Here is a 22721-nt window from a genome sequence, read left to right as displayed (position 1 = left end):
AAGGCAGCAGTGGCACTGCATTAATGCAAATCGTTCCATGTTTAGACAATACAATTCTTACCAGGTCATTAGCTACATAAGACAGGACTACTATGCTTGATAAGCCTCTACAGATTAGCTGGAACAAGGCCTCTGAATTTGATTCAGCCCCCTCAATATTGCAGAAATATAAATAAGCGTTGAGTAATTATTGGCAAATGATTCCTCACATATCAAGCCATGGATGGCGCTCTCTTTGAAACTGAGGGGGTCGTTGTTTTAAGAGAAAAAAATAACAGTAATCATAATAACAAGAACCCTAAATTCCAATAATTTTATTTACTTCCAGAAAGTCTGTATTTCAGAAATGAGTTACACGAATCAGGTTGTTACTACACGAGAAAACTTCGTATACAACTGAGTATTCTCTGAACTATGCGAGCAGATAAACACCGAGCACAATGAATTCTTAAGTTTATCTGTAACTATCACCCTTAGCCACAATTCCTGGAGTGCATTTGTTCAAAGGCTACGAGACCTTGGATCCACAGGAGCTGCAGCAACAGCTTAGCAGAAGTCCCAGGCTCCTTCTGGGCACCACACAAACTTCAATGGCTTTAAAATTTGAAGGGCACCTGGTAAAGTCATGTGTATTGCCATGAAAACCAGCAATAATAAACTAGCTATCAAGAAGAAAAAGCCACGACTGATGGGAAGGAAAAAAAAAAACAAAAAATCACCCCAAAACATTAAAATACCACTTGCTTGGGAAAGGAGCTCAATAAAAATGGTCTTAGTCCGTAGTGTCATTTCACATGCTGTACTCCTACACGTCATCCTGTTTTGCTTTTCACTTATTTACACATCAAAATTGAGCCAATTCAGAATAAGAAGAAAATGGAGCCTGCTTCTCTCTTGTTCACTGAAATTAGGTAAACAACTCCAGTTTATGAGAAACTACAATAAGTAACACTGACAATAATCTGCCTCACAATTCTCCACAATAAACTGGGCCTGGAATTTATTTTTGTATGGTGCAGGGAGAAAAAGAGGAAGAAAGAGATGGGAGAAAGTATTGAAGAACAACCAACTTCTCACTGTACCTGAAGTTTACTTCATTCACAACTTTTAAACTTGCCTATGAATCTGTGTTATCAAATATTTATTGTTATTCTTCCGTAAAGAACAAGATCTTTGAAAGGTACTGAAAAATTACCCTCCATGGGTTAGGGTTTTTTGGGATGGATAAGACTGCTATAAATCTACTTACGGCTGAGTGAGGTCACGTGTAATGAAGTCTGAACTTTTGAAGAGGAGGAAAATGTCACTTAGAGCTTTACATTTCAGGGAGCTATTCATTGCTATCCAGTAAGCATCCTAAACAGGAAAAAGAAAAAGAAAAGGACTGTCCAAAAATGCAACTTTACTAGTAGAGAGTAATGCAAGCCATTAATCCATCAGAACTAAACATTATGCACAGTTGACATACATGCAGAAAGAGACTTTTGGATTTTGAGGAAAGCTTCATCATCTGTTAACAGAGACATAGAATTGTTATGCTGTAACCCAGAACAAGGATAACTGGGTGTTATGTAAGGAAGATAGTGCAATCTTGCATCGGGCTCACCAAACAACACAGCATGTAGCTCTAATTCACCAGAACAACTTGCTGTATCAAACTTAACTGATGTCACTTATCACTCCCTTCCTTATCAGGCTCACTAGTCTGCTCTACTTTGCAATGCATTAAGATAAACCAAAAAGTTTTGTGTGATAGCATCTGTTACAAGTTTTAGGAGTCAGCACTCTTACCCTCGGAGCGCTCCAGTTCAGCTTCGGAAAAACGCTGCCACCCAAGGAACTTATTGCTTCTTCAACTTTAGCTGTAAACTCTGGGAACTCTGGTGCCTGAACAAGGAACAAGAGCAAGAAAAGGAAAACAAATTAATACATGTAATTAATGCAAACAAAGTGCAACCATCATAAAAATGCCACTGGGAATGCATTCTGTAGAAGGAATAAGCTTGTCCAAAAATCGGAAACCAAGTCCTTCACAAACATAAAAAAATTGTAGAACCAAATCACTTAGGAATTAACTGTGACTTTCTTTAAAGCAGAGCAACTTGAAAATGTATTTCTAGTTCTCATTCATAACTAACAAGATTCCAAGAACTTTAGGGAAAACCCACAACTTCCTAACATTCATCAACAAAGTTGGCCAACTTGCAAGTCATACAAACAGACCTTCAATACAAATCTAGTCTTTCTGTTGTTGTTGTTGTTTTTAATTAATTGATGGTGGATTATCATATACAAAAAAAAGATTTGCTAAACTCAAAGAAAAAGCTTTCACATATAGTTTGTTCAGAATTAAGTATCACCTTAAAAAATGGAAATATTTGCAAAAAATGCAAATATTGTAGCGTTCTGTCAAGGTATTAAAAGGTAGAAAAACCAGATCCATTTTGTAATAGCTCTCTAATTGCATGGAGGAATTTACTAAGAGAGCAACAGCAAATAAATCACTTGGAGAAAACTTGAGGGACAGCTCATTTAACTTCTGGTTTTATAAAGTGTTTCTAGTAATACTTTGAATAAAGTCTTTCAAGTAGCTTAATAATACAAGCTAACTTGCATCAAAAGGCAGGGCAGACTGCAAAGATACATGTTGGAACAGAAAACTTTGACTTATAAAGAATATTGCAAATACTGTAAACATAAGATAGGAGAAAAAAATGCCAAGAAGCTATAAACCCCACTCTTAATGTGGTGCAGTAGAAAAAAGCTGACTGCTGACCTTTAAAATAATAGGAAAGTATTTGAGACGAGTTTCAAAGACGTACAAATCTAAAGCCAACGCTATTTCTACCTATATCTGTAAATTAAACCCAAAGATAACTCCTAGGCTAAAGCCAACTGATCTCTAAAACAAAGCACTCACATCCACACAAGTGATCGAAAGAAGTTTATACATTCTGGTATATCCATTCTGCAGCCCCTCACAAAGCGCACTCACTGTAAATAAATTTTACAAAAGTAAGAAGCACAGCGACCTAAACTGAACTTCATACACCCCGATCTTCCCTTAGTACATTATCTAGTCTCCGTGGGAAACCATACTTGAAAAACTGAAATAAGCATTTCTTTTATTTCACTTCTAGAGCTTCAGTCAATTCTAAGGGAAAAAAAAAAAAAAAAAGCATTTCAGTAAGAAGTAAAACTCTTCACGCAGTGCATTCTGACCTTTTGTTCTGACGGAAGTCAGGAGTCACACTACAGATGTAATACCAGTACATACAAAAACACTGGGAAAACGTTGCTATCGTGTTATTTCATTAACACAAGTGAAGAAACATTACACAAGAGGACAGCTCTGAGGCAGCGTAAGTAAGCTAAATTCTAACACTGACCAAATTCTGGATGTTTGACTTTGCAACACCCTTTTTTAAACACGATTTTATATAATCCTATGTTCTAACTCCTCTTCAGAATATAGAAGAGGCAAGGGAAACAAGTTCTACCTCCTGACTCAGGTGGGGCACCAAACAGAAATAACCACAGTGACAGCCCACCTAACAGCTCCCTGACAATGAAACCAGAGGGGAAAACAATTATAACCCAGGATTTATCATTAGGAAAACAGAGTGCCCTAGGCTGCAGAACAGTCTACAGCTTGCCCTGCTCTTCTTTATACATCACGTTCCCTGCTGTCTCCCTGTTCAGCTTCCACACTGCTGCCTGATCCATTCCTACGTTCTGTGGTGACCCCAGGTGCAGCTCCCAGCTTGGTGCCTTCTAGACAGGCTGCTTCTCCATTCTCTTCATCACTGCCAGAGTGGTAACATGCATTACTTGGAAGCACAGGAGACTACTCCCATTCACTCTTTATCCTCAGAACAGCCCATAGTTTGCAAATAGAGAAAGCATATTTGACATGGTGTCTTCAGAGTGATCACCTCACACATTTACAAGAAGGTACAGGGCACGTTGTGGAATTCTCCTTTTAGAATTTTTGGTGTATTTTTGTTGGAAATAGCCACAGACACAACCCACGCCCATAATCAAACATTTTCAAAGTTGCTAGTTTGATGAAAGACAAAGCCCAGCCGCTCTCTGAACAAATGCCACCCTGTAAGCTTGAAGTTCTCTTCCTCCTCTGCCTGTTTTACTGCTGAGCATGATTTTCTATGGTATGGAATATCCCTTAGGACAGTTCAGGTCAGCTGTCCTGGCTCCATCCCCTCCTCTACACTTTCCAATCCCAGCCTAATCAGTGGAGAGAAAATGAGGACACAGACAGAAAAGAGGAAGTTCTGATGCTACACAAGGACTGCTCATCAACACTCAAAATGTTTGTGTGTTATAAATACTGTTTTAGTCACAAATCCAAAACACAGCACCATATGGGCAGCTCTGAAGACAGCAAACTACATCCCAGCCAAAGTAAAGTACATCCCAGTAAAACTGGAGCTGTAGGGCTGCAACCCACACACAGTACACAATCCTTACCTGGCTAAACTGAAATCACTTGGCCTGTACCCTTCCAGGGGATATAACACATCTTAGGAAGCGTCTTTGTACTGTGTTGTATACTATAATAAAACCTGATTCCAAAGTCTGTTATTACGTCCTTAGGAACGCACAACACAACTTTTGCAAAAGAGGAATATCAAAATCCTTGTCCTGAATTACAGTCTAAGGCAGACATCTGGCAGTATGTGCCAACTTGGCACGTATCAGTCTTAAAATCTATGCTTTAAATTCTGCGTTAGCATACGCACAACTCAAAGGAGATGTTTATACTGCACTCAATCCAACACTATGTTGAACATTAGGGAGCTACACGTCTGAAGCAGCAGTAACAACAGCAGACAAGTGGTGCAGGCGTATTAACTCTGACAACAGCAGGGCAACAGCAAGCTTTTTGGTTTTAGTTTAAAATAAGTCAATAAATAAAATTAAGCAATCCTAATTGCTATCCATCATGATGTGGATTAGTGGGCATGAGCGTGATGAGCTGGCAGTTGGACTAGATAATCTTTGTGGTCTTTTCCAATCTTAATGATTCCACAATCCTGATTCTAAGCTGGGCACAGCACAAAGAGAGCATGAAAACAGGAAAGAGGGGAAACAAGGCAATAGAAAGCAAGGTACTTAGGAGGAAATAATGGCAAAGGTCTAAGAGAAGACCCGTGAAAACTGAGCTGTAGGGGTTTCATTTCTTCTGCATTCAGTTCAATTAAGTAATTGGAAGACATTCAAAGTGGTGAAAATAAAAGACAGCTATATTTAGAGTAATGCTTCAGTTCATTTCCTATATTCTAAAAAGTGTGTGATTGTTGGGAATGAAGAAAAGAAGCACTTTATTTTTAGTTAAATACAATTAAGCTAGCAAAACATTTTTAAGGTTGCTGACACCTACACTGCCATCTAGTGAGAATGATCAGAAAAACGTTAACTACTGCAGATAGCCCGAACTGGCCACAGGTTTGTGTCACAAGGTTCAGAAAGAATATTGCTTACAAACCCACAGGCCGGGATTTTAGAGGATCTTACCTTAAGTGTTGCAGTATTCTCATCATCTGACCACTGTTAAGAACAAGAACAAATTCAAGGTCACTGGTTTCCTCTGACATCCTTTATAACTTATGAGAACAACAGAATCTATGCAGCTTCCAACAACATGTACAAATCACTGCCCTGATTCTTCTTCAGAATTATATGCCCATCCTCTAATTATTACAGTTATACATTAAGACAGAAAAAATTGTGTACGTTCAACAAAAGTACTATTGCGATGTACAAACAAAAGACAACACCTATATATGATGATTGAGATTTATATTGAAGACTTGGACACTTCAGAACTCTGTGGAGTCTCTCCTATCTAAACCTTGTCTCTGCCTCCCACACTTCCATCATTAAACCCACAATCCACTGGTCTCACTTATCTTTCTCACCTTTTTTGTACCCTCTGTCAACTTGCATTTATAACACCTTCCAGCATTGTTTTAATTCTGGAATATCTTTCTGAGTTATTACAGCTTAAGGACTTTCATTGTTTCTTGAAGTAACTCCTCTAAATACACTCCTCCTAATTTTTCATGGCATAAAACAGCAATATTTTCCATTGCCAGTATCTTACAGTGTTCCCTAGTCATTATTAGAAATGTAATTAACAAGAAAAAAAAAAAATTTGGTAAGAGCATAGAAACAGTTTAAACCTTCCTTGATGGCACAGTATAAATAATGATGTTTGTAAACTTTTTCAAGGTAAATATCATGTGATTATTATTTTGGTAAAGTACCATCCTCACTTGTAAGGCATGCAGAAATGGTTACATATTAACATCAAGAGGAAAAACAAAGCTGAGGATTTACTGACCTGTATTTCCTCTGCATCATCACTCCCCTCTTGAGTCTGAGTTGGTGGATCTTCTCTAAACCAAAAAATAAGCAGGGAAAAAAAAACAAATGAGCACTGGAGTTTGAACTGGCCTTATATATTATACTTCTACAGCAACTACCAGCTGCAGATCTCAGAATGCTTTTGTAAGAGGATTAAGCCTCAAAAGCCCAACAAAGAAAACTGGAGCAAGCCAGTACAGAAAAACTGAAGACAAAACACCCTGGCATTGGACTTGCACCCCATCCAAAACACTTGGATTCTTCCCAATGAAGAGATCACTTTCTTCACACCGTAATCCAAGCTTTTCCACACCCTATTAATCATTCTTTTCGATCTTTTCTGTACTCACACAGTAGCACTTTTTTTTTTAAAGATCAACTTAAATTAAGCTTTGCCACCACGCTCCTTTTCAAGCAAAAAATTCTGAAATTTGAGTTTCAAATGCTGACCTACACACTGCTGGTTCTGAAAACAAAACATCCTCACACTCCACTCACAGAAGATCCGACCTGAAAAGGTTACACAGACATTTCCTTCTTTGTGGAAAGTTCCTTTTTCTATATAGGTGAGATTTGCTGTTGTACACACTGGCATATCTGGGAGAAGCACTTGAGTGCAAATATTCCCTTGAAATTTTTAGTGACTTTTGAAGTTTTTCAGCCCACATGACTGAGTGGTCTTCAAGGCAGAGGAAGAACAAGAAGAAGGCAAGTCAGCATAGCAGTCAGGTTCAACTCAAATGTACATCTCCACAGCTAAGTGCTGCTAGCAGAAAGTCAATTCTTCAACAAGCCACATTTCTGCAGTACATTCCTTAATGCACTTCCACAGGGATCAAACTGTCCATTAGGTTTTTGAGATCTAGAGCTCAGATAAGAGGCTCACCGAGGTTTAAAATTCATGTCAGCCTTGACTATAGGAAGAGCACATTGACTTCTAGCTAAGAAAGTTCAACTCAAGAGAAAAATGAGTTTTTAAAAGAGATTTTTAAATTGGAACTATCTTAATATAACTTAAGTCAATTATACAGATGTCCATTATTGCACCGAGATACCAAACCTGTTCATACAGAGCAGCTGTAAACTCAAACTCTGTTTCAGCTTTTCTGAAGTCTGATTACAAATTAAACGGCCGTTATTAAATCAATTACAAAGTTCCGCAGAAGAAGGTGACAACATTGCTTCTTATCCAAAATAGTTTTAAAAATAATTCCAACTTTTCATCTTTACAAAGTGTTTAAACAGTTTCAATTTGAGTACATATTACGTACGTATTAGACGTAGCTCCCTTATATACACAGTCTAATTGGTAGCTCTGTGAGAGAAACTCCTTTGAGCCTGGTTACCAACAAGATGCATGCATGCAATAATCATTTTATAACGAAGCCATACAGTGAGATTCTAAGCAGAAAACAAAGAATAAAGCCTGGGTTCACATCAATTGTTTTTCATAGATACCCATCTCACTCTTCATTCAGAATGTTAGCATAGGTATACAGACAGTACATTCAGCCTCATCATATGCACTGATTATATGCAAGCAAATGATTATATAACCTCAGTAAATAGTAAGATTTTATAATTGATTTATATTATTGAGAATTCTACTCAAGTAAGGACACTTCACCCCTGCATGAGGCTGCAGGCATAGGAATGCTGCGGCACCGTTCAAACCACTGAGCTGCAATCAACTGTACCAAAGCAACCAAACTTCTTCAGGATGGGCGCTGACACCTGAGAACTGCTAGGCTCTGAAAGAAAAAATAAAAAGAACTGCCCCTACCTTGTCTGGAATCAAGAACATCGTACAGATTTGGGGACCTGCATCAGGCATTAGCAAGTCAAATTTTATTAACAGCACTAGTTTGTGCACACACATGTTCATACATTACAAGGTTTACTGCAGTCAAGGCTGGTCAAATTTACAAAATTAATTATGTAAGTTACAATATGTGAATACAAATATCATTGTGACAATAAAACAGCATTAATGCTTGCATGGTGGAGAGTAAACACTCTTTACCTTCCAGAAACCACAAGTGTTCCGTCATCCAGCAAATATTCTTTCACATTCTCTGGTAGAGGGAGTATGACACTGGGAAAAAAAAAAAAAAAAAAGAGAATTACTTTAGTAATTTACTAATAATATTACTTACTAAAACAAAGAGTTTAACAATTCTTTTTTACTGGAACATACCTCAACAGTAGTATGCTTTATTTTCTAACACTATGAAAATACCCATTTCTATTTCTCCCCCTCACTCTTTCCCAAAAAGCAACTCCCTTTTTCCCTACAGGGAAGTACAGGAAAAAGAAAGAGACAAAAATTTTAGATAAAAATGCACAAAACCACTCCTCCTCTTCAAACTGTTTCAAAGAAAAGATGTGCGGACAGTGCAGGGGGCCAATATGTTGTTCAAAATAACGTTCTCTCTTCTGAGATGCAAATTTAAATTTGCCTATATAAACTTAGTGTACCGAATATCATAGAATCCTTTGAGCTGGAAGGGATCCCCATAGGCCACCTAGTCCAACTGCCCTGCAATGAACAGGGATACCTACAGCTAGATCAGGTTGCTCAGAGCCCTGTCCCACCTGACCTTGAAAGTCTTCAGGGATGGGGCATCCACCTCTCTGGTCAACCTGTTCCAGTGCCTCAACACGCTTATTGTAAAAAATTTCTTCCTTATATCCAATCTAAATCTCCCCTCTTTTAGTTTGAAACCATTTCCCTTTGTTCTATCACCACAGACCCTGCTAAGGAGTCTGACCCCTTCTTTCCTGCAGCTCCCCTTTAGATACCAAAAGGCCACTATCAGGTCTCCCCAGAACCTTCTCTTCTTCAGTCTGAACTGCCCAGGCTCTCTCAGCCTCTTCTTCTAGGAGACAGTTATCCATCCCTTGGATAATCTTGGGACTCCTCCTCTCCAACAGGTCTATGTCCCTCTTGTACCAAGGACTCCACATCTGGATCGCGTCTGGTGGTGAAGCCTCAGCAGTGCAGAGCAGAGGGACAGGATCACCTCCCTCGCCCTGATGGCCATGTATCTTTTGACAAAGCCCAGGATATGGTTGGCTTTCTGGACTGCAAGGGCACATTGCTGGCTCACATCCAGCTTGCTGTCCACCAGTACCCCCAAGACCTTTTTGGCAGGGCTGTGCTCCATCCTTACAATCCCAGCTCGTACTGACAGGGGGTTGCCACGACCCAGGTGCAAGACCTTACACTAGGATTTGTTGAACCTCATGAGGTTCAGCAGAGCCCGCTGCTCAAGCCTGTCTAGGTCTCTCCCGTCCCTCAAGCGTGTGAACATGCATGGCTCTCAAAAAATTAGAATCACAGTATGGCTTGGATTGGAAAGGACCTCAAAGATCAGCTGGTTGCAACCCCCCGCTGCGGGCAGCACTGCCACCCACTACATCAGGCAGCAGATCAGGCTGCCCAGGATCCCACCCAGCCTGGCCTTGACCAAGCTGCCTAAACACAGACACTCACTCAACATTAAAATTCACGAAAAGATCAAACATTTTGATTTCTGAGTGCCTAACGTCATTGCTTTTGGATCCACCTGGGTACTTTCCTCGAGCTCCTCTTTCCTGAGTCGCTGGTGGCTCTCCTACCCACCTGCAGCGATCAGGATCTGCAGAAGCCGCTGCGTTTTTTCCAAAATACGTGTGAGCACGAAGTCAGCCAGCTGGTCCGGGTGCGCCCAGCACGCCTCCGGGTAGCCCAGCGGGAGCGCCCGCCTGCTGTGCGGGTACAGCCCCCGGCTCCTGAGGCTCCAGCTGAAGGCCTCCATGCTTCCCCCCGCCCAGTCCTGCCCCCGCAGGCCCGAACCTCAGCTCTCAGCCCGACTCCGAGCACCAGCCCACCCCACGCTCACTCCGCCGATCTCCAAGCCGGCACCGCCCCGCAGGCAGCCCCACGGGAAGCCCCCGCCCAGCCCCTCACCTGCGGATGGTGACGGCGCGGAACAGCGGGTACCACACGGAAAACTGGCAGCGTGCCACCTGCTCCTTCTTCATCCTCTCACGCAGCCCGGCCCTCTCCTTTCCCTGCCGTTCCGGAAGCTCCCGCTTCGCCCGGAACCTCCTCAGCCGCTCCCGGAGCTGCCCGGGCCGCCACCGGCGGCGCACACGCCCGCCCCGATCCCGCCCCGGTGCGGTCCCGCCCCGCCCCGCGCCTCCTCGGCCGCCGCCGTCAGCGCCGCGCTTCTCCACCTCGCCACGCTGTTACTGAGGAAAACGCTGGGTGTAAGCCCTGTCCCCTCGTGGCAAGGCCAGCTTGCTTCTTCTCAGTGCTTTCCTTAAATCTGAGGCTGTCCTCAGTCCTCCTAAGATGCTGCTAACCCACTTCTGCTTGTACAGAGCTGCCTTTTTCTCTCTCTTTTTTTTTTTTTAATCTGTAGGGCAAGAGCCACTTCGTTATCCCTGTTTTATTTAGCCCTGAGTAGTATTTAGCAGTCATGCACACAGCTAAATACAAGAGCAGAAATGAAGCGTTTCTCCCGCCGCTCGCCTCTCTCCTGTCAGTTTCTCACCGATCCATCTTGTTGTTAGAAGGGTATTGCTGAAATGCAGCTGCAACTCGGTAACGAATCAGTGGGTAAAAGTGGCTTTGGTCACTTTAGTGATGTGCATCTGGAGCACACATGTGCTGTTGGATTCATTGCTTGTAACCAGCGCATCACGGTGTGGGTTGGAAGGGAGATGCAGGATCGTGTTGGGCCAGCTGGATCCAACCCCTGCCCTGGGCTGGTTGCCTCAGCTGAGCGGGCTGCCCAGGCTCCATCCAGCCTGAGCACCTCCATAAAACACCGCCGGTGTCCTGTTTGCACGCCTTTGGGAGGGACCCTGTGTTTGATCCTGAGCTTGCCTTGAGGCAGCACTGCTGAGTTTCCATTAAACCTGGTTGCTGTTAGCTGGGTTATGTAGTTGGGACTGATAAATTCCACTTGAAAAGAGGTTTAGAAAAGCTAATCCATCTAGTGGGAGTTGGATAGGCCCCAGTAGCTTGGCCACTCTGTTAGCTGATTCACAAGCCACAGCTGCTTTTAGATCTTAACCTTTGTGAAGGATAACTTAGAAACTGATGTCAAACAGATGTTAGGTGGAAGGAAATCACTCAGTAAGGGAACAATTAATGGGCATAAAGTTATACGTTTCATGAACAGTATAACTCTTTCAGGTCTGAATTCGAGCCTCATGTGACATGAATGGAACAAGTAGCAGTTTGCCAGCAGTGCCCAGTAATGCTAGCTATCAAAGTCATCAGAGAAGGTAGAAGTGGGCCAAGCTTTTTCTTCTATAATTTATAGTTCAAATACTATTGATTCATGCTGAGCAGGTTGGTAAATGTGGGCATTCTGATGCATTCTTAAAGTTTTACTAGTAACTGTTAAAAACTGAAATTCGCAGATGTAATCGTAAGTCAAGTAATCAGGTTCCTGGCTGCTGTGCCACCTGCATTGTTACATTTTTAACTCAAACGCTGCAGTGGTAAATTTATGAGAGGGCACCTTCCTGTCTGTGAGCTGTGAGACAACAGCTGTTCTGAAACCTCAGGCAGGGCTTTACATTGCAGCTTTAGATACAACTTTCGCTTGCAACAAATGTTGATGAAAAAGAACTGTGCTGCCACTTTTTCCAGGGCACCCTTGACTAATGTCAGATAGCAGAACTACAGCCTTAGACTAACCAGGTGGTATTTCAACTCTCAATTCTATACAGCCAGTTGGATTTGAAAAAAAAAGTACTTTTTTTGTTAGATCTGTTTAAAATGCCACTCATACGTAGAATTATTGCACCCACTAGTGGAAAAGATCAACACTACATGATCTGATACAGATGAGTCTCGTTTTCACCTATTTTAGATTTCGGTGCTATTTCAAATTAGTGAAGCTGTCTTCAATAACTTGTAATTTTAGTCAAAAATTATCCCTGAATTTGTCCATGGCAGAGAAGAACAAGCTGTGTTGAAAAGAGCTTCTGGCATGAGATGAAGTCCTAGGATGTATTTGTAATTGATATAGTAAGTATTAATGCAGTTATACAAAGCACTAATAAGTCTGCGTGGAGAGGGTGGGAGATTTGGGGTACAACTGTGGTCATCTGTGTTTGAGAGAGTGATACATTGATACTGGCAAGTCAACGTAGAAGTACTATGATGAAGAGTGGAATAGAATTTCCTTTGAGAGGAGACTAAAAGAGGAAGATTTATTCAGTCTGCTAAAAGAAGAGTGGTATGGTTCACTGTACTCTTTTTGACTGCTTTATATTGTCAATCAAAAAAGCTATAATTCTTTCCAAACACTGGAGATCTATTTGTTGTATTTAGGGATGTGATTTTTTTTTATACTTTTGAAGCTGGATACTGAGGGCTACCTGCAAGTGCCCACATTCTTGATATCAAGAAGAGGCTATCAGGCCTGGTAAAGCCAAAGCACAGGAGTTCTCTATCCCCCAATATATAGAATCAAGCAGGAGAGGCAGCAGGCCAGCATGGCTGAACAGGGACCTGGTGGTTAAACTGAGGGATAAAGAGGAAACACATCCGCAGTGGAAGCAGAGATGTGTGGCCTGGAAAGAGTACAGAGATGCCATCCAGACATGTAGAGGTCAGAGTAGGAAAGCCAAGGCACATATGGAACTGAGCCTGGCGAAGGATATGAAAAATGACAAGGGATTCTGTATGTACATAGGTCAGACGAGAAAGGTCAAGGAAAGTGTACTCTCTCTGATACATGAGAAGGGAGTACTGACAACAATGGGCATGGAGAAGGCTGAGGTTCTCAGTGGTTCTTTGCTTCAGTTTTCACTGGCCATCAGGCTTCCCACATCTTTCATGTCCCTGACCCCATATGTTGGGTCAGGGGGAGCAAAATCCCTCCTACTGTAAGAGAAGAGCAAGTTCAAGACCACCTGATGAGACTGAATGTGTACAAGTTTATGGGGCCTGATGACACACATTCCAGTATCCTGAAATAACTGGCTGATGTGGTTGCCAAGCCACTCCATCATATTCAAAAAGTCATGACTGTCAGGTGAAGTCCCCAGTGACTGGAGAAAGGGAAACAACACTCCAATTTTTTAAGAAAGGGAGAAAGGAAGACCTGGGAAACTACAGGCCAGTGAGCCTCACCTCTGTGCATGTGAAGATCATGGAGCAGATCCTCCTGGAAGTTATGTTAAGGCTCACACAAGATAAGGAGGTGATCTGGCAGCCTTCTATGACGGAGTGATGGAATCAGTAGACAAAGTAAGAGCAACTGATGTCATTTACCTAGACTTGTGCCAGACTGGGGCTCAGGAAAGATGTGGAGCTGTTGGAATGGGTCCACAGGAAGGTGACAAAGATGATCAGAGGGCTCGAGCACCTCTCTTGGCAAGAAAGGTTGAGGGAGCTAGTCTTGTACAGCCTGGAGACGAGAAAACACAGGGAGACCTCATTGTAGCTTTGAAGTATTTAAAGGGTGCTTACAAACAGGAGGGAGACAGACTTTTTATTCAGCCTTGATAGTGATAGGACGGGGGGAACGATTTTAAACTAAAAGAGGTGAAATTAACTTTAGATGTTAGGAGGAAATTCTTTACTCAGAGGGCAGTGAGGCACTGGCAGTGCTGCCCAGAGAAGCTGTGGGTGCCCCATCCCTGGAGGTGCTCAAGGCCAGGTTGGATGGGGCCCTGGGCAGCCTGAGCTGGTGGGGGGCAACCAGCCCATGGCAGGGGGGTTGGAAGTGGATGCTCTTTAAGGTCTGTTCCAGTTCAAACCATTCTATGATTCTATGATAGCCAGAGCACATCTCTGAGCAGAACGAAACAATTCAGCTAAAATGGTCAACTTTGTCTCCGTGTGTGTCTGACCTTTGAACAGGTAAAGTGGTTATCTTCAGCCAGTACAGCTGCTCTGTAGTTGATAGAACTATTACCAACTGTGTAAGTCAGGGCTTTGATCCGAACTTCCTTTGAATCAGGTGGAGCTGAAAATGTGAACTGCACATGCTATCACATGTTCCTAACTTTCTCTAGCAAGTTTCATTTGTTAATTCAGAATGCAGAAATGAACCTTTTAACTTTACTCTGAAAGCAAATATTGACTTTGTTTTCTAGTAGACTGGACTTTGCACAGGAGGGGAAAAGCCTGACATTCCTGAAAATGGCAGCTGAGACATCCACGGAAGTTCCAAAAACTGCTAAGCAATTCGTCCTTAAAGAAGAGGTATAACGTGTTTGGTTTTGACACATTGTATCGCTGAATAACAGTTATTTGAGACTGATCAAAATGTTTGTGAGTGCGGAGTAAGAAATGCTATAGATGCTAAGGGTTTGTAAAACCTGTTCAGAGGAAACACTTGTTCCTGAAGGTCGAAGAGTGTTCAGGCATTTTTAAGCTTCTGTTTTTTTCCGATTTTACAGTTGTTTCGTGTATTGTCTGTTCAGGCTGTTTTCAATGTTAGGAAATAATGCTGGTACCTCTGCTAGACTGTAGAAATGGGTGGATTGTGAAAATGAGCCTTGTTATCTGTTCCTCTAAGATGAGCCACTGAGAGTTGCCTTAAAATTTAGAACTGTGCCTTCTTTCACACTTTTTGGAAGGATTTGGGATGAGATGATTGCTTTTCTAAAGACATTGTTACGGAGATATTAAGGTGCTTTGAAAATATCGTACTCGCATCTTACCTTCACAGAATCAGAAAATATTAGGTCCTCAGAAAGCAATTCAGAGCTACTTCTGTGTGCTTATTTGGAGCATTTTCACTTTTCGTTACCAATTTTGGTTAGATCTTACAACATGCTTTTTTCAGGTAACATATCAATTGTATGCTCTTTTTTTATCGTATCTCTTTTCCTTTGTAACATTGCATTCTTCAGTGTCATTTAGAAGTTTGTAATTAGATCTTACATTTTCAAAATGATTTTCCTTCTCTAATAATTTTCTGGCTTACTTGTGGAGAATGTATACCATGCATTTGCCAGTCTCCCTTATACTTGAAGTGTTTCTGTATGTCTTCAGCATCTACATGGTTTGATGTCAGAGTATCTTCTTGCATGAAAGCAGCTGCTGATCTTCCACCTGCATCTGGGAAGCCACAGTCCAGCTACTGTGAGCAAAAGATGACATTCTTTGCCCATCAAAGCGATACGTGAAGCAATAAATATAGCTTATTCTAAAACTGAGTGTGGTTCGTAGAACACACCCTGAAAAGTCCCATTAGGAACCTAGATACAGACTTTTGCAAAGCAAGAGTTATGCTTCTAGGCCAGCTTCTAAAAGGTTTTAATTGTGCACCCACCAATATGGGTGACAATAAAATTTTATTTTTCTCATAGGGACACCTGTCAGCTTTCAGTTTTGTCACCCTGAAGACAGTTAGCAGCAAGGGCTTCGCCTGACTTTACTTCCCATGTAAACATTTATGCTGCATGTCCTGTAGTACTTTTTAATTATTGCTCCATGACAGCAGAGGACAAAAGCTGTACTTAAAAGAGTACCTGATTAAAACATGACACTTTGACTATTCTATGCGTAGATTCTATTGTAATAGAATTGTAATAGCTAACAGTATTCTACTGTTTTGTACGCATAGAATCTACATTTTTTCCTTCAGTTGTCTTTTTGGAGCTTGGCTGTGTCTGATTTCTTACAGCTAGTTCTTTCTTTTTCCCCTCAGACTCCAGAGGACTGGTGTTCTTCTCATTTCAGCTATTTTTCCCTTTCTGCTTAGCAAACAGTAACTTGGTGATGGGGCAGTGATCTGCCAGTTCTGTTAAATGCTTCAGCAATGAGGCCACGGCCAATAGTTCTTTGTGTTTTCTGCAGTGTTTAACAAAATTCATTAATACAAAATATTTGCCTGTATTGTTTAACTGAAGTATATAGGTTCCTCACCTTGGACAGCCAACAGGATACGAGTTTCATCTCTTTCACTTTTGGATGAGAGAATGTGCTTTAATACTGCAGTGATTTAGGAGCAAATGCAAAGCTGTTTAAAATATACCTGAATGCTTCCAAACAGAACTACTTCTCATACCTGTAAGAAACATAATGAACTTCCTGCTATTTCTGTGACCACAGATCCTTTAGAAAGAAAGCCCTGGAAATACATTTTTCAAAACAAATGTAGCTCCCTCTACATAAAATGTCTGTGGCCAGATTTACAACCATAGAGGTGCTATTGATATTTCAATTGCCTATCAAAAAAGTTGTCCTGAAGAACTCATTTTAAGTATTATGTGAGTTTACCCAGCTCCATTATAATTTACTGGACACCTGAGTCACTCCTGCTTTCCATTCTGCATTCAGCTGATGCTATATTGTGTGTCTGTACTCTGGTTATAGCTGCACCATGTACTACATTTCATTTCTACATATTCCTTTGGTTGATGAACGTCTCAATTTACATTCATGATCCACGTGGCTAACACTTGTCCTGTTTGCTCTTTGTCCTGCACTAGAGGGTTATAACATGTCTACCACATGAACAGCCTCTGGGACTCAATCCTTTGCAATAATTTCATGTTGTAGGTTTGGGTTTTTTTTTCCAGAACTTCTCTTCCCCTTGCTGATACATCCTCCATTACTCTCAGCAATGCTTCTCATTAGACAGTAGGAATTCACTGAAACGTGGTTATAAAAGTCAAGTTAAAGGAAGTTACTAGGCTTACTTCCTATTCCAATTCAAGAACTTGGCATAAATGCTTTTCCCCCAATAGTTACAGGAAGTTGTTAAGTGTTCTTGCATATATTCTGATGCTGAGATTTTATCTCTGAAAGAATTATAAAGTTGTGTTTTCTCTCTCCCTAAACCCAAGGATCTTTGAGATTAATCTTATAAATTATTTTAAAAAGAATACTTTATTTTTAGGTAATTGTAGAAAGAAAATGGTTGAAGCTTGAGGAAACAACTTACACTGATGCCTCTGGTAAAACCAGGTAATCATCCTTCTGGATTATTTTCAGATTCCTCTAACGTTCCCAGTTGTGTGGCCCAGCCAGAATATGAGCCCTACAAACCCATTACCCAACACATGACAATCTATTTATTGTGCCGTTCCTTTATAGTTCAACTTGTTCAGAGAAAAAAAGTCTGTCCTCTAGCAGACATGCTAGCATGTGGGATCATATGTGGCTCCTGAATCTTTTGGGGCTCATTAGACCTTAATTTACGTTGCATTTCCAGCTCCTTACACAGATGCTGTACAGAAGCAAGTTCTAGCAATGCAAATAGACAGAGATGATTGGTGAATCTGTCCTTTGGCTTTTCTGCTTCCTCATTAAGGGCTTCGTTTTCACTGATGATGGTGCAGGACCTTGCATAGTACTGAAAAGTTACTGTTCTCTTGTACGTTATCATGACTGTCCAGTTCTTTCGTATGCTTTAGTGACATGGCTTTATTTTACCACCTCATCATGTATTACATTCCATGTTGATTGCTTTCTCTAGTGCCTCCCTATTTATCAGCAAAGTGTCCTTTTAAGAAATAGCAAAGATTGGAGCTTTTGTAAAGGATTTTTATAGCTGATGGGTTTTGGGATTTTACTCATTCCATTGCTTATCTTGAGAAAAAAGTTTGTCTTTCTTTTGTCTTTCTTTTCTGTGTGCTTCTCTTGTTCAAGTAACTGTGTTCACAATGACTTACATTATAAATCGTATGAAAGCAAGATAAAAGATAGAATGAACATGGTCTCTTTTCAAAACTAACAAAATCTGACATGTTAAATACATAAATTGCTCCATTTTGCACTTTTCCAGTATCACTTTTATATGATTTGTTCTGTGACAATCATGTATGTCTTTCCCTTATGTTTAGTGAGCCTAAGTGATTACCAGGTATCTATTTCCCCTGTCATTTAAGTAGGCAAAACAACATTCTATCACAGACATCTGATATGGCCTTCACAGGACAGGGGTTACCTACAGCCAGCTGCTTTCTTGCTGTGCCTCACTGAACAATGGCATATTTTGCTTTCCAACGAAAATCGCAAGGGTAGAGGACAACTTACAAAAAATGGATGATTAAATCTATTTGTTGCTTTCTTTATAATGAACAGAACTTGGGAAACTGTAAAGCGTGTTGGCAAGAAAAAGAGCGTTTCAGCTGATGGTAAGACCGTGGTGACTTTTGTTTGTTTGTTAGCGTTTTTCTTGTGACAGTTCTGATAAACTCACAGTGCAGTCTGAGAGCCAATGTTTGTGACAAACAAAGAGCTCAGCAGGGCTTGCAGGATAAGCCATAGCACTGAGCAAGAGTGCTCTCCTGAAATACCGACTGAAGAGCTCAGCAATCAGAACCTTGCTGCTAGGAGTGTCTTCCCAAGATCACTGCGTTAACTTTATGAGAGAATTGCAAAGACGTGATGGATGCCCTAATGCAGATCAGCTCACAGACTCACAAACTGGGTCTGCTGTAAGGGCTTAGCATACAGTACTTCAGGCAAAAGATGAACATAAATCAGACATGAAAGGAGTGTAGGAAGGAGTTCCATCTGGTGGTTTCCAGATAGCGTCTGCAGGTGAGACAGTGCCTCCCAAGCTACTGGGCGGCTAAGGTTCAGTCTTGCTTAGCACACTTCCCTCTAGTTGGCTGAGGTATTCTGAAGATCTCATCTGGGGCTTTTCTCTCTCATCTTGCATGGTATAAAGAGTTTAAATTCACAATTCAGGATTGCAGAGCAGCCATCTAAATGTTTGCCACTCTAAGGCGCAGTGCTCCTGTCCTTAGGTTCATTCCTGGATCTAGCACTAAATGCTCACTTTGTTATACTCAAATAGCACGTGCTTACATCTTCTGTCACTGCTCGTAGGTGTGGCAGTGATAGCTGTCCTACAGAGAACTCTCCACTATGACTGCATCGTCCTAGTGAAACAGTTCAGGCCTCCAATTAATGGCTACTGCTTGGAATTCCCTGCAGGTAAGTGACAGAAACACTCAGTTACATAACACTAATAGTTAACCGTGTTTAGGTGTGCTTGGAGTTTCAATCTTTATGAAGTGGTCCAACCAGAAATCCATGGTGCTCCATAGCTCAGTGTGCTCTTCAGCAGTATTTGATAGTGAAGCATACAAAAGGAACGCAGTTCATTTTAGGAGACTGGACACATTTTGTACAAGTTTGGTAAGAGACTATTGCATTTCCCTCCTCTCCTCTTCTCTATAAGAGCCATAGCACTCGTCTCCTTTTTGAGAACGTTAATGCCATCTTCTGGGAAGATAGCATGATACTGTAGACAATCAGCTGAAGACATGGGCAGCAGCAATGATGAGTCCAGGAATTTGAATCCTTCCTAAAGCCTCAGTTTCTTCCTCCGTAAAAATAGGGTAATGAGGACATTTCACCTCATTTGTAAAGCTGGACTTGATCACAGAATGGATAATGTGGGTAAGGGCTAACTTCTAAGTTGTTCTTGTGTTGTTATTTACCTCACAGGCCTCATTGAGGAAAATGAGACTGCAGAAAGCGCTGCATTGCGAGAGTTGGAGGAAGAAACTGGCTACAAAGGGGAAGTTGTTGAATGTACTCCAGGTCTGTGCTTTTCTGTCTTTCCATTCCAAAGCTAATTCTCTCTGATGGATGACACAAAACACTAAACCAAAGGAAAAAAATCTATGGAGAAAACTCTACAGAAATTAGTAGGGTTGTATCCCATGGCTGTACCCATGAGACTTTGGTCCTTGATGAGTCAGTTGCTGAGCTCCTGTTAAACCTACAGGACTAACGTAAGGTTGATATTTACAGGGAAAAACATTGCTATTAATTATGATCATTTACATAAAAATTGTGATTTGGATGGAAGTTATTTTGTAAAATGGCGAGATGCCTGGCCTCTGCTTTTGAAAAACGATCATCTGATGTTTGGCTGTTCACAGCACTCTGCTTGGACCCAGGTGTGTCAAACAGCACAACACACATCGTGAGCGTTACCATTAATGGAGACGATGCTGAGAATACAAGACCTAAGCAAAAACTTGGTGAGTTTTGTACCATTTAGAAGGAAATTCTTAGAAGATAACAGAACAACGTGTTTAATGGAACTACACCTAGCACCACATTCTTCCCTTTCATCCTTGATGATTTAGACTCTGTACATAAAGCCTTCAAATCATAGCCTGCAGCATAGAGAAGCAGACCCATGTTTATTTGCTAAATTCACAGGGGTTAAATCTCAAGTATAAGCTTATCCATCCACAGCGAGAAATTTAGATGCTAAACTTCAGTGAGTGCCAAAAGATCTTCCTTTGCTGTGGAAGTAACTATGGTGTCGTTCACAATCAGTCAGGTAACAAAATGCTTCTTAGTTGTAAATTCTCACGTATTTCAAAACCCGTGTGTTGTTTTTTTTTGTTTCTTACAGATGATGGAGGTATGTCACATAGCTGTGCTCCCGGTAACAGTAAGATCAAGTGTGTTTGTAGGTTTTACATACAGATGTCAGTTAAAACTGTGGGGTTTTTGGGCTTGGTTAATCTCTTGACTCAAGTCAAACATGCACAAGACTGACTAGTGCCCAGACATGAAAATTCCTGTGGGGTATTATCACTTGTATTCATTTGTATTCAAGCATTACACCAAAGGCACCACCACCTCGAAATACGAACCGAATCCTCAACAGCTATAACTCAAGTCCTGAAAGGCAACTAATCTGCACAGACTAGGCAGGTGTAAGCTAACATATTTACCCACAGCAACCCTTTTTGTCTTTAGAAACTGTGCTGTTCTGGTCTTCAAATGCATCTAAAATCCCTTGCTGCGCCAGTTCAGCCAGACAAGAGTCCAATTCAACAGATTTTCCATTCTCAGGAGAAAGTCTCCTTTTAGAAGGGTTCTCACCTTCCATAGCTGCCAGCTTTTTCCCAGTTTCCTTCTAACAAATCTGTTAATGATCCCAGTCACCGCCTTCCCTCAGGCAGTGAGCCTTTTTATGGTACATGAAGGTCCACAGCTTTTAGACGGTGATGATTATTAAGCTAGTTTTTTTCCTCTTATAGGTTGTAAGAAGTAGGACACTGAGATAGACTTCCTCTACTGTTCACTGCTTTAGAGGTGTTTAATATTTTCTTCTTCTCACCTAGAATTTGTAGAAGTTATTTCACTTCCAAAGAACGACTTACTGCAAAGAATTGATGGTAAGAGCTTTCTGACACATTCAATGCACTAATGTGAGCTTCAAGTAACCGTCAGCATCTCTTCTCATAGCTCTTCACAATTCTATGTCTTAAACAAAAAGCTGCAGGAGGCTTGGCCCTATGACAGAATTACTGGCAGCCTGAAGCGTTAGCATGAATAATTCTATTCTTCATTTTAGTAATGGACATAGGAGTTTGAGGAAAGTTGTAACTGCATCTCATACTTTTTTTTTTCTTCTTTTCCCTTGCCTCTCAGAACTAGTAGCAGAAGAGCATATTGCAGTGGATGCCAGGGTTTATACTTACGCGCTGGCCCTGAAGCGTGCAACAGAGAAACCGCTCCAAGTTCCTTTCATGAAGTTCTAAAACTCCACAGTAAGAAATATAGCTGAGAATCCTCCAGTCCAGATGGCTTAGAAGTGTAACTCTTCTTGTAATAAAGGTTCCTTACTTGTAGAGCGAAAAAAAGAATACTTGTAGGAATGATTCTGATATTTTTACCTGGAACTAACTGACAATAAGCATTTCCTATGTTTAGTCTATCTAGCCTTGGCAGAATAATCAAAATAAAAACGTTGCTTAATTTTCAAAATGACTCATTTTTGATTACTCATCACTACGTTGATATTTCAGTATAAGGAAGACTGTATTTGGTGTGGTAGCAATGCCTGTTCACCTCATTACACATCTGTGCCAAATTACATGGTAAGAGAAAATTAGTTCATTGGATCCAAGCACTGTTTAAGAAAACAGAGACTCTGACAATGACGGTGACAGTAACAAAACAAACTAGTGCAAACCAGAATGGTGTAGGAGCCAGGTAAGTGATGCTGTTTAAGGTATGGGGTTACTAGAAGAGCCTTGCAGTTCTTCAGCTCCCTTGGGCATATGCACACAGCTAGGCTGCACTTCAATCTAATCACTTCATCATCTGCCCAGCAAACCTGCAGTGCACAGTCTTCAGTGTACTCTTCAGTGCTTTTAGTTATCCAAACAACCACCACAGCTTAAAGGTTAGAACCTACAGGTCACCATAAGCATGTGCTAATATCAAGCCTTGTCTCTGAAATATACTTGGATGAACGTGCATAATTAGGAAGATTTTTCTTAACTCAGAAATTAAGTAGAAATCTTGTGAAAGGTTTTCCTACCTTCACAAACACCACCACAAAGGTGCTTTCAAACTAAGTCTGAAAAATGAAATCAAA

At 41.1% G+C, this 22721-nt stretch overlaps 2 protein-coding genes across 10 annotated transcripts in view; one reads left to right on the top strand and one right to left on the bottom strand.

Annotated features, from left to right (window-relative positions):
* The window catches only part of CDC123 (cell division cycle 123), a 38129-nt gene extending 27601 nt beyond the window's left edge, over nt 1-10528 (bottom strand). The window contains exons 1-6 of the mRNA XM_021384379.1: nt 10340-10528; nt 8411-8482; nt 6365-6419; nt 5536-5568; nt 1792-1887; nt 1250-1356 (exon numbers count right to left, since the gene is read on the bottom strand). Of these exons, the coding sequence (XP_021240054.1) occupies nt 1250-1356; nt 1792-1887; nt 5536-5568; nt 6365-6419; nt 8411-8482; nt 10340-10413 (437 nt within the window). The 5' untranslated portion in view covers nt 10414-10528. The remainder of the gene's footprint in view (nt 1-1249; nt 1357-1791; nt 1888-5535; nt 5569-6364; nt 6420-8410; nt 8483-10339) is intronic.
* On the top strand, nt 10520-22108 carry NUDT5 (nudix hydrolase 5). Of its 9 annotated transcripts, XM_021384383.1 has the most exons (12): nt 10546-10641; nt 11576-11667; nt 12347-12418; nt 14497-14605; nt 17253-17320; nt 18440-18492; nt 19193-19300; nt 19817-19912; nt 20257-20358; nt 20742-20750; nt 21460-21513; nt 21770-22108. In XM_021384383.1, the coding sequence occupies exons 4-12, from the start codon at nt 14543-14545 to the stop codon at nt 21877-21879; spliced, it is 663 nt and encodes a 220-aa protein (XP_021240058.1). In that variant the 5' UTR covers nt 10546-10641; nt 11576-11667; nt 12347-12418; nt 14497-14542; the 3' UTR covers nt 21880-22108. The 9 variants fall into 9 exon arrangements, with proteins under 9 accessions (XP_021240055.1, XP_021240061.1, XP_021240056.1 ...); XM_021384386.1 differs by lacking the exon at nt 11576-11667 and having other exon boundaries at nt 10535-10641; nt 14500-14605; XM_021384381.1 differs by lacking the exon at nt 11576-11667 and having other exon boundaries at nt 10535-10641.

This window comes from Numida meleagris, chromosome 1 (assembly GCF_002078875.1).
Source record: "Numida meleagris isolate 19003 breed g44 Domestic line chromosome 1, NumMel1.0, whole genome shotgun sequence".
Lineage (NCBI taxonomy): Eukaryota > Metazoa > Chordata > Aves > Galliformes > Numididae > Numida > Numida meleagris.
Note: the sequence above shows the minus strand (reverse complement) of the source record. Positions and strands in the feature narration are given on the sequence as shown.

Excerpts from the sequence above, each read along its gene's own strand:
- NUDT5 (XM_021384380.1), top strand. The coding sequence starts at position 14,543 with ATGGCAGCTGAGACATCCACGGAAGTTCCAAAAACTGCTAAGCAATTC. Across the intron at positions 19,913-20,256 it reads AGTTGTTGAATGTACTCCAG|CACTCTGCTTGGACCCAGGT; the intron begins GTCTGTGCTTTT and ends GGCTGTTCACAG. Across the intron at positions 21,514-21,769 it reads CTTACTGCAAAGAATTGATG|AACTAGTAGCAGAAGAGCAT; the intron begins GTAAGAGCTTTC and ends CTTGCCTCTCAG.